This window comes from Solanum stenotomum, chromosome 6 (assembly GCF_019186545.1).
Source record: "Solanum stenotomum isolate F172 chromosome 6, ASM1918654v1, whole genome shotgun sequence".
In the NCBI taxonomy this organism is placed as follows: Eukaryota; Viridiplantae; Streptophyta; class Magnoliopsida; order Solanales; family Solanaceae; genus Solanum; species Solanum stenotomum.
The window spans coordinates 34,076,706-34,093,459 of record NC_064287.1 but is presented as its reverse complement, the minus strand read 5'-3'; the positions used below and the strand labels follow the sequence as shown (position 1 = coordinate 34,093,459).

General features: G+C 40.0%; 1 protein-coding gene and 1 pseudogene across 1 annotated transcript; both read left to right on the top strand.

The window, feature by feature from the left end:
- The first annotated feature begins 7,082 nt into the window (after positions 1-7,082).
- On the top strand, positions 7,083-7,613 carry LOC125868685 (uncharacterized; annotated as a pseudogene).
- An 823-nt stretch (positions 7,614-8,436) lies between these two features.
- LOC125867978 (uncharacterized) lies at positions 8,437-16,754 on the top strand. Its single transcript, XM_049548572.1, has 4 exons — positions 8,437-8,573; positions 9,550-9,614; positions 10,206-11,304; positions 16,550-16,754. Exons 3-4 carry the CDS (start codon positions 10,209-10,211, stop codon positions 16,588-16,590), a joined length of 1,137 nt encoding a protein of 378 aa, XP_049404529.1. The 5' UTR covers positions 8,437-8,573; positions 9,550-9,614; positions 10,206-10,208; the 3' UTR covers positions 16,591-16,754.

Sequence of the window (16,754 nt, the reverse complement as noted above, 5' to 3'; positions counted from 1 at the left end):
CGGCAAAGTTATATGTCACGCCCCGAGCCTACACCCTGGGCGGGACTGGCACTCGAAGACCATTAATGGCCCCAAGAGAACCCTTGGCCTGGCTTACTTAACTCAGCGGAAGAAAATATTCATATCTATAATGATCAATGAACTTAACTGAACTGAATACTAAAAAAAAACGAGAATGTTAAACATTCACCTTGGCCAAAAGTGGCAACCCAAGTCTTTAACATAAGAATGATAATACAAGGACTACTGAACTACTAACTGTCTATGAAGCCTCTAAAACAGAGAGGGATGTTGGGACAGGACCCTCGATCATCCTAACATCTGAAAGACTAGAAAGCAAATAAAGGAGTCCTCCGGAATACAAAGAGGCTCACCAACAGACTCTGAATGCTCAAACTGGATCAACGAGGCGTTGGATGTTGATCTTGGTTACCTGCGTCTGCATCATAAGACAATGCAAGCCAACTGGCATCAGTACATTGAATATACTAGTATGCGAGTTGGAATGCTAACAAATATAGGCTTGATAGAGGTTTTGAAAGAAACACTTATCTGGCTCTTCTCAACTCATGAATACTCAACTCAATATAAAGCAATAAAACACATGTAATATATATATACAGCTTATAAAACAACTGAAAACAATCTTAGTTCGTTAAAGATAAAGCAATAACAAACTTAACTTTACTCATTTAGAAAGTACTATAACTTATGTGGGAGATTCTATAACCGACAACCATCACTATGAGCCTAAGTGATGGTACAACGTTTTACCTCGCTTTGCCAAGGACCGTCCTATACCTTGCCATTGGTATAGAACCTGAATTACTAAGTGGATTCACTAGTCTATGCTAAAAATCACTAAGGAATCATCTAAAATGTATGATCCTTTTTTTGCCCAAGATGGCTACATGGTTTATGGGGGCTTGAGTTAATATGAACTCGCGTCCCCATATCGGTGCTCAATACTACTCCCAAAATATACTTAGCTCATATGTTTTTAAAACAACTTCTTCTCTGGTTTGAGGTAATTGCTCAAACTTAGCTTAAAAAGCTCTCTTGGAATCAATGTTCCTTTTTTGCTGTTCAAAACTCTTTGGGAAATCTCAGTTTCCTCTCATCTCAAATGTGAAAACATTTGCTCTTGGAAATACTTAGTTTCCATATATCATTTTAAAGAAAATGAACTTTGCTCTTACTTTTTACTCAACTTCAAAATTTAAGTCTTAAAACAAAGTTAAAACATTTGTAAAAGACTTTCGAAAACTTGAAATAAACTTCTCTTACTGACTCTTGACTTCTTTTGACTTTACTCTTTACTTTCCTTGAATTTGAATTATGGATTCAAAGATTATGATTTGTGAAAGGAAAGGTCTCTTGATGTTTAGGAATGATTTGGAATGGCTAAACTTGAGAAAAGTTACAAAATCACCGTCTTGGAACAAGTCGCGACGCGGAGATGTTCCTAAATAATTATTCACAAAATTAAATCTTGAAACAGTGGAGTCCACGTCCTCTCCATGACGCGGAGCAGATTTTTGTTCACTAGGGGAACAAGTCCGCAACGCGGACTTGTTTCATGAACCTTACTCGACTTTTTCCTTCTTCATTTTTCAACCTCAATCCACCTAAATTCGATTATCTTCCTTAAATTCATTTTAAATCCTGATGCCCAGCATGTATACTCAAGAAACTAACTCAAAGCAACCCTAAACTCAATGTAAGGATCTCATAAACTTCTCAATTCGTCCTAATTCGCTAACAACTTTCGAATTCAAGAATATTTGTCAAGAACATCAATTTTCCAACTCTTCTAGGATGAATTTCACTGAATTAAACATGTTTGGCGCGTGGGTGGATGATCCCAACGCTATGAGAGACTCACATACCTGGTGGGATCAAATCCTTGAAGAAATCCGAGATCAAATCCTTTCGAAATGATGAATCTTGCTTTTCCTCTTCTCTTTTCTCTTGCGTTCTTTCTCCAAAAACCCTAACTCTATTTTTAAAAAGCGTAAACTGAACCCAGTCAGTTTAGCCCCTAAAAATATTACCAAAAAATGAATTAATTAAGTTGGGTAAGGAAAAGACCAAACTACCCCCTTAAAAATCTGGATTGGACTTTCCTTATTCCAACAGCCCAACTTCCAAAGGGTATAACTCACTCATCCAACTCGGAATCACCCAAAATTAGCGGCATTGGAAATATCATTCCAAGAGCTTTCCAACCATATCTGGAACTACACTTAACTCTTCCTGAGCTAGGAGTTATGGTCATTTGAAGTTCACCAAAAACTCACTTTTAACTTACTTAAAATTTTCCAGATTTCCTTATACTTTCCAAAAATAACTATTTCCAGATTTTAAACTTCTTCTAGTTCTTTCTAGTTGTGAGATGTTACATTATAGCTTATGCCTCCAAACGTCTCAAGGTTCATGAGAAGAATTACCCAACCCATGATCTAGAGTTTGTCGTTGTAGTGTTTGCTTTGAAAATATGGCGTCACTATCTATATAGTGTTCATGTGGATGTGCTCGCCGACCACAAGAGTTTTCAGTACGTATTTAGTCAAAGAGAGATTAATCTCAGACAGAGGAGGTGGCAATAGTTACTCAAGGATTATGACATAAGTATTCTATATCACCCAGGTAAGGCTAATGTTGTTGCTGATGCCTTGAGCAGGTTATCTATGGGTAGTACTTCCCATGTTAAGGAGGACAAGAAAGAGTTAGCGAAAGATGTTCACAAACTTGCACGATTGGGAGTTCGTTTGTTGGATTCCAATGAAGATGGTGCAGTGGTGATGAATGGGGCTGAATCATCATTAGTGTCTGAAGTGAAAGAGAAACAAGACCAAGACCCTATTTTGCTCGATTTGAAGGCAAGTGTTCATAAGCAAAAAGTGATGGCTTTTGAACAAGGGGGAGATGGTGTATTGAGGTATCAAGGTAGATTGTGTGTACCAAGGGTGGATGGACTCCAATGGAGGATTATGGAGGAAGCTCATAGCTCCAGATATTTGATCCATCCTGATTCCACAAAGATGTATCGCGACTTAAGAGAAGTCTATTAGGGGAGTACTATGAAGAAGTGAATTGTTGAGTTCGTTGCTAAGTGCCTGAATTGTCAACAAGTCAAGGTAGAGCACCAAAGGCCTGGTGGTATGGCTCAAAATATAGAGATTCCATAATGAAAGTGGGAGATGATCAATATGGATTTTATTACTGGTTTGTCGCGGTCTCGCAGGCAACTTGATTCTATTTGGGTGATTCTAGATCGAATGACTAAATCAGCTCACTTTTTCCGGTAAAGACTACCCATTTAGCAGAGGATTATGCCAAGTTATATCTTCAAGAGGTATTTAGACTTCATGGCGTTCTAGTGTCGATTATTTCAAATAGAGGTGCACAATTTACTGCACAATTTTGGAAGTCTTTCCAGAAAGGTTTGGGTTCGAAGGTGAAGTTGAGTACTGATTTTCATCATCATACTGATGGTCAAGAATAGTGCATCATTCAGACTTTAGAATATATGTTGAGGGCTTGTGTGACCGATTTTAAAGGTAATTGGGATGATCACTTACCTCTCATTGAGTTTGCTTATGACAATAGTTATCATTCTAGCATCCAAACGACTCCTTACGAAGCTCTTTATCGGAGAAGATGTAGATCTCCTATTGGATGGTTTGAGGTTGGTGAAGCTGGGTTTATAGGACCAGACTTAGTTCATCAAGCTATGGAGAAAGTAAAGATTATTCAAGAAAGGTTGAAAACAGCGCAAAGTCGTCAGAAATCCTATACCGACGTTAGGAGAAGAGACTTAGAGTTTGAAGTACCCATGAAGGGTGTTATGAGATTTGGTAAGAAGGGGAAGCTTAGTCCCCATTTATTGGTCCTTACAGGTTAACCAAAAGGATTGGCAATGTAGTTTATGAGTTGGAGCTACATAAGAGTTAGCAGCAGTACATCTGGTGTTTCACATTTCTATGTTGAAGAAGTGTATGGGCGATCCTTCACTTATATTACCTACTGAAAATTTTGGTATTAAGGACAACCTATCTTATAAGGAGATTCCCGTTCAGATTCTAGATCGTCAGGTTCGCAAGTTAAGAACCAAGGAGGTAGCATCAGTCAAGGTCCTACGGAGGAATCAGTTTGTTGAGGAAGCTACTCGGGAGGCTAAGGAGGATATGAAGAAGAGATACCCACATCTCTTTGAGTCCGTACAAGCTTCAAATCAAGGTACTAGTTCTTTTCTTAGAACTCTTTAAGTTGATGTGTTGTGTATATGTTGCATGTTGGGTGTTTGAGTTGATGTTAGATGTTACACCATTATTTCTACTTAGATTAATCTCATTCGAGGATGAATGTTCCCAAGGGGGTGATATTGTAACATTCCACCTTGTAAAGAGCTAAATTTAGAAAGAACTAATTTGGAAAGAGCCAAATCTGAAATTTTGCAAGTTATGCTTAAGTTGTAAGTTTTGGGTCAACTTCAAAACACCATAACTATTAGTACAAGATGATTTAGGTGACCTATAAGATATTAAATAAAAGGTCTTTGAATCCTCATTCCAACGCCACTAAGTTTGCTAATTTTTGAGCCTGTATGAGGGAGATATGACCATTTGAAGTTAGCATGTCCAATTAAGGAAAGTTACCCGAAAATATGTGGGGTATTTTGGTATTTTCCTTACCCAATCAGATTAATTCGAAATTAGTATTATTTTGGGGTCAAATATGATTTGGGTCAGTTTTACAATCCTAAACTATGCTTAGGGTTTTAGAGGAGAATTCAAGAAGAAGAAAACGAGAGAAAAGGAAGAATGAACAAGGATTTCATGAATCGAATATTTATTTCTCCAAATTGAGGTATGTAAGGTTTTACAATGTTGTGTTCATTCACCCACACGCCAATCATATTTTACATTATCGAATTCATTCATCCCTAGAGATTGAGAAATTAAGTTCTTGATGAGTTTCTTGAAGAGTTGTTATTCGTTCTTGAATCTTGATGTTTGGTCTTGAGGCAAAGATTTTGTTAAGGGATTGAGTAAATTGATAGTTCTTGAGTGAGTATCGCTAAAATTGTTCTGGGTTGTAGGAATTTGAGAGTTTTTACCTTAGCATTTCAGTGGGTATGAGTTGAATCGGGTTTGGGAGAAGAAGGAAAGATCGGGCAGAATTTGGCACCCAAGTCCGCGTCGCGGACTTACTCCCCCAGAAAGAAAATTCTCTCTCTGCGTCGCGGAGAGAACGCGGACTCCACTGTTTCAAAAATTATTTTGCGACCAAATATTATAATTCATCTCTACGTCGCGGACTTGCTCCGAGACAATATTTTTTTATCGTTTCTCATGATTAACTATCTAAAACACTTTTAATCATCATGATATCCTTCATATCACAAATCATAACTCTTGAATTCATAATTCAAATTCAAGATAGAATTAAGAGTCAAGTTTGAGAGAGACTTCCGAGTCTATTTGAGAAGAGTCTTTTACATTGTTTTTAAACTTATTTTATGACTTGAGTACTTAAGTATGAGGATGAGTAAAGTTGAGTTCATTTCTTTCAAAATGAATATATGGAAACTAAGTATTCCCAAGAGTAAATGTTTTCACATTTAAAAATAGGAAGAAACTGAGATTTCCAAATGAGTTTTGAGGAGTTTTGAGCACTATCTCTTTTAAGAGAATTTTTTGAGTAATAATCTCAAAGTTAAGGAAGAGGAAATATTTTCTTTAAAACATATGAGCTAAGTTATATTTTTGGGAGTAGTATTGAGCACCGATATGGGGGAGAGTTCAAACAACTCACAGCCCCCATAAACCATATAGCCAACGTGGGTAGAAAGGGTCATACTTTTTAGATGATTCCATATTGATTTTAAGCATAGACTAGTGGATCCACTTAGTTGATGATTTTTATACCCCGGCAAGGTATAGGGCAGTTCTGGCAGCATGAAGAAGACGTTGTATCATCACATAGCTCATAGTGATTGTTATCGGTTAGAGAACCTCCCAAATAGAGTTTACTTTGTATTTTTACATACAAATTGAGTTACTATTGTATTTTTAGATACATTGAGTTGCTATCTACTATTTTAAAATTCTTTATATAAATTGTACTTTTATCGTTGTTTTATATTGCATTGAGTTGAGTATCCATGAGTTGAGGTTGAGTTGAGTAGAGTCGAGGTGAGTATGTTTCCTTTAATTAGTTCAAGCTTGCAGGTTATGTTCAGTTTTCCCCTTAAATGCTCGTACATTCCATGTACTGACGCTATTTGTCCTGCATCTTTCATGATGCAGATACAGGTAAACAGGATCATTAACCAGCGCTTCGTTTATTCAGTCGAGTTCCAGAGTTGTTGGTGAGCCTCATTTTTTTTCGGAGGATCCCTCATTTATTTTTTGTTAGTCAATTGGTTAGGATGATCGGGGGTCTTTTCCTAACATCCCTCATAGTATTAGAGGCTTCATAGATAGATAGACAGTAGTTCATGAGTATTTTCAATTTCAGTTGTTAATGTTTTAAAGACTTGAGTTGCCTATTTCTGGCTAGTTAAATATTCTTATATATTCTGAGTTTATCTTTCGAGACAGTTGAGTAAAGTTTACATTTGATTTCATCTTATGTTGAGAAAGTCTTCTGCTGAGTATTGAGCCAAGTCAAGGGTTCGCTTGGGGCCAGAAATGGTTCTCGAGTGCCACTCGCACCCAAGATGTAGGCTCGGGGGGTGACAAAATTACGCTTCAAGAATATCCAATTTTTCGTGAAAAGAAATGTTTAAGGAGAGAAGAAGAAAAATATGTTTGCCAATATAGAGAGAGATATAAAAGGAAAAAATTTAAATCTAAAAATATGGCTAATGAGGTAACCCAATAATTATTAAAAGACCCTTTTTGTCAAAAAAAAATATATTTGGGATATTTATTACCAATTTGATCAATAGTTGTCATCCAGAATTCTATGTTTTCTGCTCAAGGTTGGAATATAAATTAAAGCCTAATTTTACTATTATAAATAGAGTGTTACCGCCTCTCTTTTTTTCAGCTATCCTTCCAGCAATTTCTTCAATGTCTCATGAAACGCCTTTGCTTAGCCTTAAGAAGACATTCTTTTACAATTTTTTCCCATCAAAAGCTGAAGAAGAAGCTTGCAAACTTAACAACACTCCACATGTAGTGACTCGAGAACTAATTGAGATAAGGGATATATACCCTCCCCCAAAAATCAATTTGGAAAACCCCTGGCAGATCAAGAAAAAGATTACTCGTGATGAGATCATTTTAGGAAAGCTGGTGATTCCATTTTTCGAGACATTTGAGTACATTATTTGATATTGGACATTGGATGCAGCTAAAAGTTTGGAGAACGGGTATGATGTGCCAATTGACGTGTGGGATTTAACTGGGGCGAATGTCCCTAAGAAGTATGAAGGTGAAAGTGTTTGCTTAAAGAAGTTGTACAATGATGACTTTTCTCTTTCATGCATCAAATTGTTCAACGACCGCGGATTGGGCGATGGTGATGAAATTGGGTTATATTGGGATCCTAGATCTTCAAGTTTAATGTTCAAATTACTTTCTCAGATTCGTGCTCAGTGAAAGGTCCAAGTCTTTTTGTTACCTCATTAGGATTGGTAAGGTAAGGTCTAACCCATTTGCTTGTACTTATCCCTATTGAGATTTTTTTTAATTTCTAATAAAAGTCTGTTAGATACTTTGTCTAGTGGTAAATTTGCCCAAACAATAATAATATAGTTGTAATAGTTGAAGATTGGACTTTTTGCACAATGATGATTCTTCAAATTCCCAATTTAGTTTGCGCAATCCCCTTTTTGTACCTGCGGTTTCATTCCTTTTTTATTTAGATATGCCATTTCACAACACACTAATTTATTTCTCCTCTAAGTTGCAATCAAGAATGAATACCTGAAACGACCCCAAAAATGCCCGAAAATGTGCTTCGAAAACACCTAAAATTGTAATTTCCATATATCTCAAAATCCGTGCATCATTTCGGAAATTCGACTTCATATTCTTATTCAGGGGGTCAAATTGAGTGGGAAATGAGTCTAACCCGAATTTTAGAACAACCGTATCAAAATTCGAAAATCGCAAAAAAATGTGATTTTGAGGGTCAACTTTAAAGGGGCATATCTCTCAGCACACAAGGAACTGGAAGGAGCTCAAACTATCAAAATTAAAGCTCTGTGAGTTAGCTTTCCAACGCAATTTGTTTCACCTCATTCCGAGTTAGGATGAAGGAGTTATGACCATTTTCGTAAAACCTGTCCGGCAGAAAATGCAAATTCCAGTAGCCGAAAACACTGTTCACCCGCCTCAATTTTTTTCTAAGTGTTGGGACGTTTTTATAAAAAGGGGACATATCCATACTTAGTCATTTAACTTCAAAACATCCAAAAACTCTCTCTAAACCCTCTCCAAAAATTCCACCAAGATCATCAACCAAATTCAAGGATCCCAAGCTTTAATTCCGGATTCAAGATTCAATCTCAAGCAATTCTCCATTCCAATCTTCATCAAGAATTCTCCAAAGTTGAGGTATGTGGGTTGATTGTGGAAACCTTCCTTTCCACAAGTCCAACCATTTATCCTCTATTTTACTTCAAGTTTATGGGTCCTTATGATCATTTATGAACTCTTGAATTATGGAATTATTACTACACATCCTATTATGGTCTATTTTTGTATATTATCATGAAATGGAATGATTATATGATGTTTATGGTTTTCATGCCTCCATGATCAAATTATGAAGGTTGTTATATATGTATATATATATGTATGTTGTTGGTGGGCTGTTTTATATGGATTTTGAAATTGGTTGGACTTAGTACTCTTGAAACACATGATTTTATTTACATGAACAAGTAGCCCACCATATGTTTGATAAAATGCCATTTATAGAATTCTTATGAAATGGAAGGTCCAATGTACGTCCTATGAGTCGGATGATTATATAAGTATTGAAATGATGATGAAATGGATACATGTATATGATTTTCTCTATATAGTGTGTGAGTCGACCAAGCCTAGCTCGGGGGGTTGTAGGCCCGGGTAACCGTATCAAGGGGTTGGTACCTTGGTTGCCTAGTACGGGGGGTAGTAGGCCCGTATAACCGTATCGAGGGGTTTGTACCTTGGTTGCCTAGTACGGGGGGTAGTAGGCCCGTATAACCATATCGAGGGGTTTGTACCTTGGTCCCTAGCTCGGGGGGTGGTAGGCCCGGGTAACCACATTGAGGGGTTTGTACCTCTTTCGCCTCTCCAAGGGGGTGGTAGGCCTTGGAAATACTATATTGATGGTCACTCACTACACATATACTATGCCCTACTAAATATGATTTTTATATAAGCATCATTATACATATCATCTCATTAATATGCTATCTATCGGGTACGATTATGCATTTTGCCTATGATGTCCATCCCTTGTTGCATTGCATTGCATCCCATATACTTAGTACATTCAAACGTACTAACGCATACTCTATGCCTACATGATGTCACCATGTAGGGACCGGAGCACCGCTTGACCCTCGTCCTCCGCGTGGCTAATACGATTTTCTATCAAGGTTATTGGTGAGTCCTCCATTCCGGGGACGTTGCTTATGATCTTTTGCTATGTATAAGACTTTTCCTTTTAGTTATGTTTTGACTATGAGGGTGAGCCCAGTTGTTTGTCTTGGCCCCCGCTAAAGTACCTATGTTTAGAGGTGGTGTTGGACAAGTTGTGTATTATGTTTGAGCTTGATTCATCTATGGTATTTATGTATCATTTCTTCTTTTTTTTTTTTTGCTCCCTTAGTCCCGATTTCCCCCTTGATTATGCTTATCGCTTATGGTCATTTTAATTGCTTCCGCGACCAATGATGTGTAAGATACGCTATGAGGCTTGTTTGGGGTTCCTTCGGGTTCCCCATTCGCCGGTCACGTCTAGGCCCTAGGCTTGGGTCGTGACAAACTTGGTATCAGAGCACTAGGTTGATAGATCCTCGGAGTCCAACACACCGCGTTGATTAGAGTCCGATTCATGGTTGTGTTGTGCACCACAATTATGAGTAGGAGGCTATGAGACGTTTTAGGAAATGTTTCCCTTCTTCATGTTCTAAGTCGTGCGGTAGAGTTGAATTAAGTTCTTTTTTCCCTAACGGTTGTTCTTTGCTATGCTAGATCATGCCTAATACAAGAGGAAGACGAGCCCGCGCACCCGAGGAACAACCGACCAATGGGGATCTTCGGGATGCCCTTACTTTATTTGCACAAGCTATGGCTAATCAAGCCAACCACGGGGCCCAAACCCCTCAGGCTCCTACCCCGGCATCTCGGGTGAGAGACTTCGTGCGGATGAATCCCCCGGAATTCTATGGGTCTAAGTTAAATGAAGACCCTCAAGAGTTCATTGATGAAGTCCTCAAGATATTAGCTATCATGGGCGTGAAGTCAGAAGATAAGGCGGAGTTGGCGGCCTACCAACTAAAAGGGGTGGCCCAAATATGGTACAACCAATGGAAGGAAGAGAAGGGGGTAAACTATGTGGTGCATTGGGAAGAGTTCAAAACGGCTTTCCTTAATCGATTCTTTCCTCTTGAGCTTAGGGAAGCCAAATTGGTGGAGTTCATGAATTTAAAACAAGGGTCTATGAGTGTGAGGGAGTATGCCCTCAAGTTTAACCAACTTTCAAGGTATGCTCCACACTTGGTTGCCGACTCACGGTCTAGAATGAACAAATTCGTGATGGGTGTGTCCGACCTAGTGAGTGAAGAATGCCGGTCCGCAATGTTGATTAGTGACATGGACTTGTCCCGCTTGATGGTCTATGCCGAACAAATGGAGGAGGAGAAGTTGAGGAAGAGGAGGGGTCATGAGGCCAAGAGGGCCCGTTTTGAGGGCAAGTTCCAAAGTAGAACGGGAGGCCGGTTTCATCAAGGTCAAGGGTCTTCTCATGCGCTCCATAAGGGGTTTGCCAATGATGTTCCAAGGGCCCAAGGTGTTAGGGGTATGGGTCCTATTGATGTATGTCCGAAGTGTGGTAAGGGCCATGGTGGCCCGTGCTTGAGAAATACCGGTGCTTGCTATAGTTGTGGGGAAATGGGGCACAAGGCAATGGATTGTCCTCGAAATCGCAACAAGGGTAAGGAGGTCCGTCCACAAGGTGCCAATGCGGTTCCTTTGGGGAGAGGGGGCCGACAAGATGGTGCCCCAAGGCACAATCGATTTTATGCTTTGCATGGGAGGCAAGGGGTCGATGAAGTCCCCGACGTCGTTACCGGTATGTTGAAAATCTTTGACTTTGATGTATATGCATTAATTGATCCGGGTGCCTCTCTTTCTTTTGTCACCCCCTTTGTTGCCAAAAAGTTTCATGTTGAGCCCGAATTGTTGCGTGAGTCATATAAGGTGTCTACTCCTATTGGTGCATATATTGTTGCTAGGAAGGTCTATAGAAATTGTCCTATTTGCATCTTGCATAAAATATTGCCTTGTGATCTTGTTGAGTTGAACATGGTCGATTTTGATGTTGTTCTTGGGATGGATTGGTTGCATGCATACTATGCTTCCATTGATTGTAGAACCCGTAGGGTCAAGTTCCAATTCCCAAGTGAACCCATTCTTGAGTGGGAGAGCCAAAATGTGGTAGTCAAGGGTAGGTTCATCTCTTGCATTAAAGCCCGTAAGTTGATCTCTAAGGGGTGTCTCTATCACCTTGTGAGGGTTAGGGATGTGGAGTCCAAAACCCTTCCTATAGAGTCGGTTCCGATCGTAAATGAATTCCTTGATGTCTTTCCTAATGACCTTCCCGGTGTTCCTCCCGAAAGGGAAATAGATTTTGGCATAGACCTCCTCCCCGATACTCAACCCATTTCTATCCCCCCTTATCGTATGGCCCCGGCGGAGTTAAAGGAGTTGAAGGAACAATTGAGGGACTTGTTGGAGAAGGGTTTTATTAGGCCTAGCCAATCACCATGGGGTGCACCGGTGTTGTTTGTGAAGAAGAAAGATGGGTCCCTTAGGATGTGTATTGATTACCGGCAACTCAATAGGGTCACCATCAAGAATAAATATCCTCTTCCTAGGATTGATGACTTGTTCGACCAATTGCAAGGGGCTAGCCACTTCTCTAAGATTGATCTTCGGTCCGGGTATCATCAAGTGAAGGTGAGGGAGTGTGACATTCCCAAGACAGCCTTCCGGACTAGGTATGGGCATTATGAATTTGTGGTCATGTCCTTTGGGTTGACCAATGCACCGGCTATCTTCATGGACCTAATGAATAGGATCTTTAAACCCCACCTTGATTCCTTTGTTGTGGTCTTCATTGATGATATTTTAATCTATTCGCATAGCGAGGAAGAACATATGGGTCACTTGAGGGTTGTGTTGCAAAGATTGAGAGAGGAGAAGTTGTATGCCAAGTATGAAAAGTGTGAATTTTGGTTGAGGGAGGTTGCCTTCCTAGGTCATGTGGTGTCGGGGGATGGTATTAAGGTAGATCCTAAGAAGACCGATGTGATTAGAAATTGGCCTAGGCCATTGACCCCGTCGGATATTAGGAGCTTCTTGGGCTTAGCGGGTTACTATCGGAGATTTGTGAATGGGTTTTCTTCTATTGCTTCTTCCATGACTAAGTTGACACAAAAGAAGGCTAAGTTTGAGTGGACCGACGAGTGTGAAAGGAGTTTTCAAACCTTGAAAGATAAACTTGTGTCCGCTCCTATATTGTCACTACCGGATGGGCTTGAGGGATTCGTTGTGTATTGTGATGCTTCTAGAGTTGGCTTGGGTTGTGTCCTAATGCAAAATGGTAAGGTGATAGCCTATGCGTCTAGACAACTCAAAGTGCATGAAAAGAACTATCCTACGCATGACCTTGAATTAGCCGCGGTGGTGTTTGCTTTAAAGATTTGGCGTCATTACTTGTATGGGGTACATGTTGATGTGTTCACCGATCATAAGAGCCTCCAATATGTCTTCACCCAAAAAGACCTCAACTTGAGACAAAGAAGGTGGCTAGAATTTCTTAAAGATTATGATATGAGTGTGCATTATCATCCCGGTAAAGCTAATGTGGTGGCGGATGCTTTGAGTAGGGTGTCTATGGGTAGCCTAGCTCATGTTGATATTGGTGATAGGGAAATGGCTAGGGAGGTGCATCGGTTGGCTAGGTTGGGGGTTAGGTTGGAAGAGGTTGGTAATGGTGGTGTGGTCGTTGTTGATGGTGCTAGGTCTTCCTTGGTTGATGAGGTGATAGCAAAACAAGATCTTGACTCTTCCTTGTTAGAATTGAAGGCCTTGGTGAAAGAGGGCAAGGTGGAAGTTTTCTCCCAAGGGGGAGATGGTGCCCTTAGGTACCAAGGTAGGTTGTGTGTGCCTTGTGTTGATGGTTTGAGGGAGAAAATTCTTGAGGAGGCTCATAATTCTTCCTACTCCATTCACCCCGGTTCCACCAAAATGTATAGAGATTTGAGGGATGTGTATTGGTGGGGAGGCATGAAGAAGGACATTGCCAAATTCGTCTCCGGTTGTCATAGTTGTCAACAAGTCAAGGCCGAACATCAAAGGCCGGGTGGTCTAACCCAAGACATAGAGATTCCTACTTGGAAGTGGGAAGAAATTAATATGGATTTTGTAGTTGGTTTACCCAAGACTAGAAAAGGTTTTGATTCTATTTGGGTGGTGGTTGATAGGATGACAAAATCGGCTCATTTTCTACCGGTAAAGACAACATATGGGGCGGAAGATTATGCAAGGTTATATATTCATGACTTGGTAAGGTTGCATGGGATTCCTCTATCCATCATATCGGACCGTGGTACTCAATTTACTTCACACTTTTGGAAGTCCTTTCAAAGGGGTCTAGGTACGAGAGTTAAGCTTACTACGGCCTTTCACCCGCAAACGGATGGACAAGCCGAAAGGACTATCCAAACACTTGAGGATATGCTTAGGGCTTGTGTATTGGAGCTTAAGGGTAGTTGGGATGATCATCTTCCATTGATTGAGTTTGCCTATAACAATAGCTATCATTCTAGCATCGGTATGGCTCCTTTTGAGGCTCTCTATGGGAGGCGTTGTAGATCACCGGTTGGGTGGTTTGAGGTTGGTGAGGTGGCCTTGTTAGGACCAGATCTAGTTATGGAGGCTCTTGAGAAGGTTAGGATGATTAGAGAAAGGTTGAAGACGGCCCAAAGTCGCCAAAAGTCCTATGCCGATGTGAGGAGAAGGGCTCTTGAATTCCAAGTTGGTGATTGGGTCTATTTGAAGGTGTCACCCATGAAGGGTGTGGTTCGTTTTGGTAAGAAGGGCAAGTTGAGCCCAAGATACGTGGGTCCTTATAAGGTGATGAGGAGAATTGGCAAGGTAGCTTATGAGTTGGAATTGCCTAGCGAAATGGATTTGGTTCATCCGGTATTTCATGTGTCTATGTTGAGGAAGTGTGTGGGTGATCCGAATGCCATTGTGCCTCTTGATGTTGTGGGTGTTGTTGAAGATAATTTGACCTATGAAGAGGTTCCGGTCCAGATTTTAGATAGACAAGTGAAGAGGTTGAGAAACAAAGATGTGGCTTCCGTTAAGGTCCTTTGGAGAAATCAACAAGTTGAAAGTGCTACTTGGGAGGCCGAAGCGGACATGCAAAGGCGATATCCTTATCTTTTCCACTCCACTCAAGCTTAAGGTATTGATCTAAACCCTTTATAAAATCTCAGGTCTTAAGTTCAGCCACCATGTCATTGCATACATTCATGTTTAAGTTAACAAGTTCATTGTGGTTTTACAACTATGTTGAAGTTTTTGAAATGAGGTGTAAGTGCATTGTTGCATCCCTATGTGGGCTGAATTTGCCATGTTTGTGTTTCTCATGTACGTTTCTTTGACATTCGGGGACGAATGTTCCCAAGGGGGAGATATTGAAACGACCCCAAAAATGCCCGAAAATGTGCTTCGAAAACACCTAAAATTGTAATTTCCATATATCTCAAAATCCGTGCATCATTTCGGAAATTCGACTTCATATTCTTATTCAGGGGGTCAAATTGAGTGGGAAATGAGTCTAACCCGAATTTTAGAACAACCGTATCAAAATTCGAAAATCGCAAAAAATGCGATTTTGAGGGTCAACTTTAAAGGGGCATATCTCTCAGCACACAAGGAACTGGAAGGAGCTCAAACTATCAAAATTAAAGCTCTGTGAGTTAGCTTTCCAACGCAATTTGTTTCACCTCATTCCGAGTTAGGATGAAGGAGTTATGACCATTTTCGTAAAACCTGTCCGGCAGAAAATGCAAATTCCAGTAGCCGAAAACACTGTTCACCCGCCTCAATTTTTTTTTAAGTGTTGGGACGTTTTTATAAAAAGGGGACATATCCATACTTAGTCATTTAACTTCAAAACATCCAAAAACTCTCTCTAAACCCTCTCCAAAAATTCCACCAAGATCATCAACCAAATTCAAGGATCCCAAGCTTTAATTCCGGATTCAAGATTCAATCTCAAGCAATTCTCCATTCCAATCTTCATCAAGAATTCTCCAAAGTTGAGGTATGTGGGTTGATTGTGGAAACCTTCCTTTCCACAAGTCCAACCATTTATCCTCTATTTTACTTCAAGTTTATGGGTCCTTATGATCATTTATGAACTCTTGAATTATGGAATTATTACTACACATCCTATTATGGTCTATTTTTGTATATTATCATGAAATGGAATGATTATATGATGTTTATGGTTTTCATGCCTCCATGATCAAATTATGAAGGTTGTTATATATGTATATATATATGTATGTTGTTGGTGGGCTGTTTTATATGGATTTTGAAATTGGTTGGACTTAGTACTCTTGAAACACATGATTTTATTTACATGAACAAGTAGCCCACCATATGTTTGATAAAATGCCATTTATAGAATTCTTATGAAATGGAAGGTCCAATGTACGTCCTATGAGTCGGATGATTATATAAGTATTGAAATGATGATGAAATGGATACATGTATATGATTTTCTCTATATAGTGTGTGAGTCGACCAAGCCTAGCTCGGGGGGTTGTAGGCCCGGGTAACCGTATCAAGGGGTTGGTACCTTGGTTGCCTAGTACGGGGGGTAGTAGGCCCGTATAACCGTATCGAGGGGTTTGTACCTTGGTTGCCTAGTACGGGGGGTAGTAGGCCCGTATAACCATATCGAGGGGTTTGTACCTTGGTCCCTAGCTCGGGGGGTGGTAGGCCCGGGTAACCACATTGAGGGGTTTGTACCTCTTTCGCCTCTCCAAGGGGGTGGTAGGCCTTGGAAATACTATATTGATGGTCACTCACTACACATATACTATGCCCTACTAAATATGATTTTTATATAAGCATCATTATACATATCATCTCATTAATATGCTATCTATCGGGTACGATTATGCATTTTGCCTATGATGTCCATCCCTTGTTGCATTGCATTGCATCCCATATACTTAGTACATTCAAACGTACTAACGCATACTCTATGCCTACATGATGTCACCATGTAGGGACCGGAGCACCGCTTGACCCTCGTCCTCCGCGTGGCTAATACGATTTTCTATCAAGGTTATTGGTGAGTCCTCCATTCCGGGGACGTTGCTTATGATCTTTTGCTATGTATAAGACTTTTCCTTTTAGTTATGTTTTGACTATGAGGGTGAGCCCAGTTGTTTGTCTTGGCCCCCGCTAAAGTACCTATGTTTAGAGGTGGTG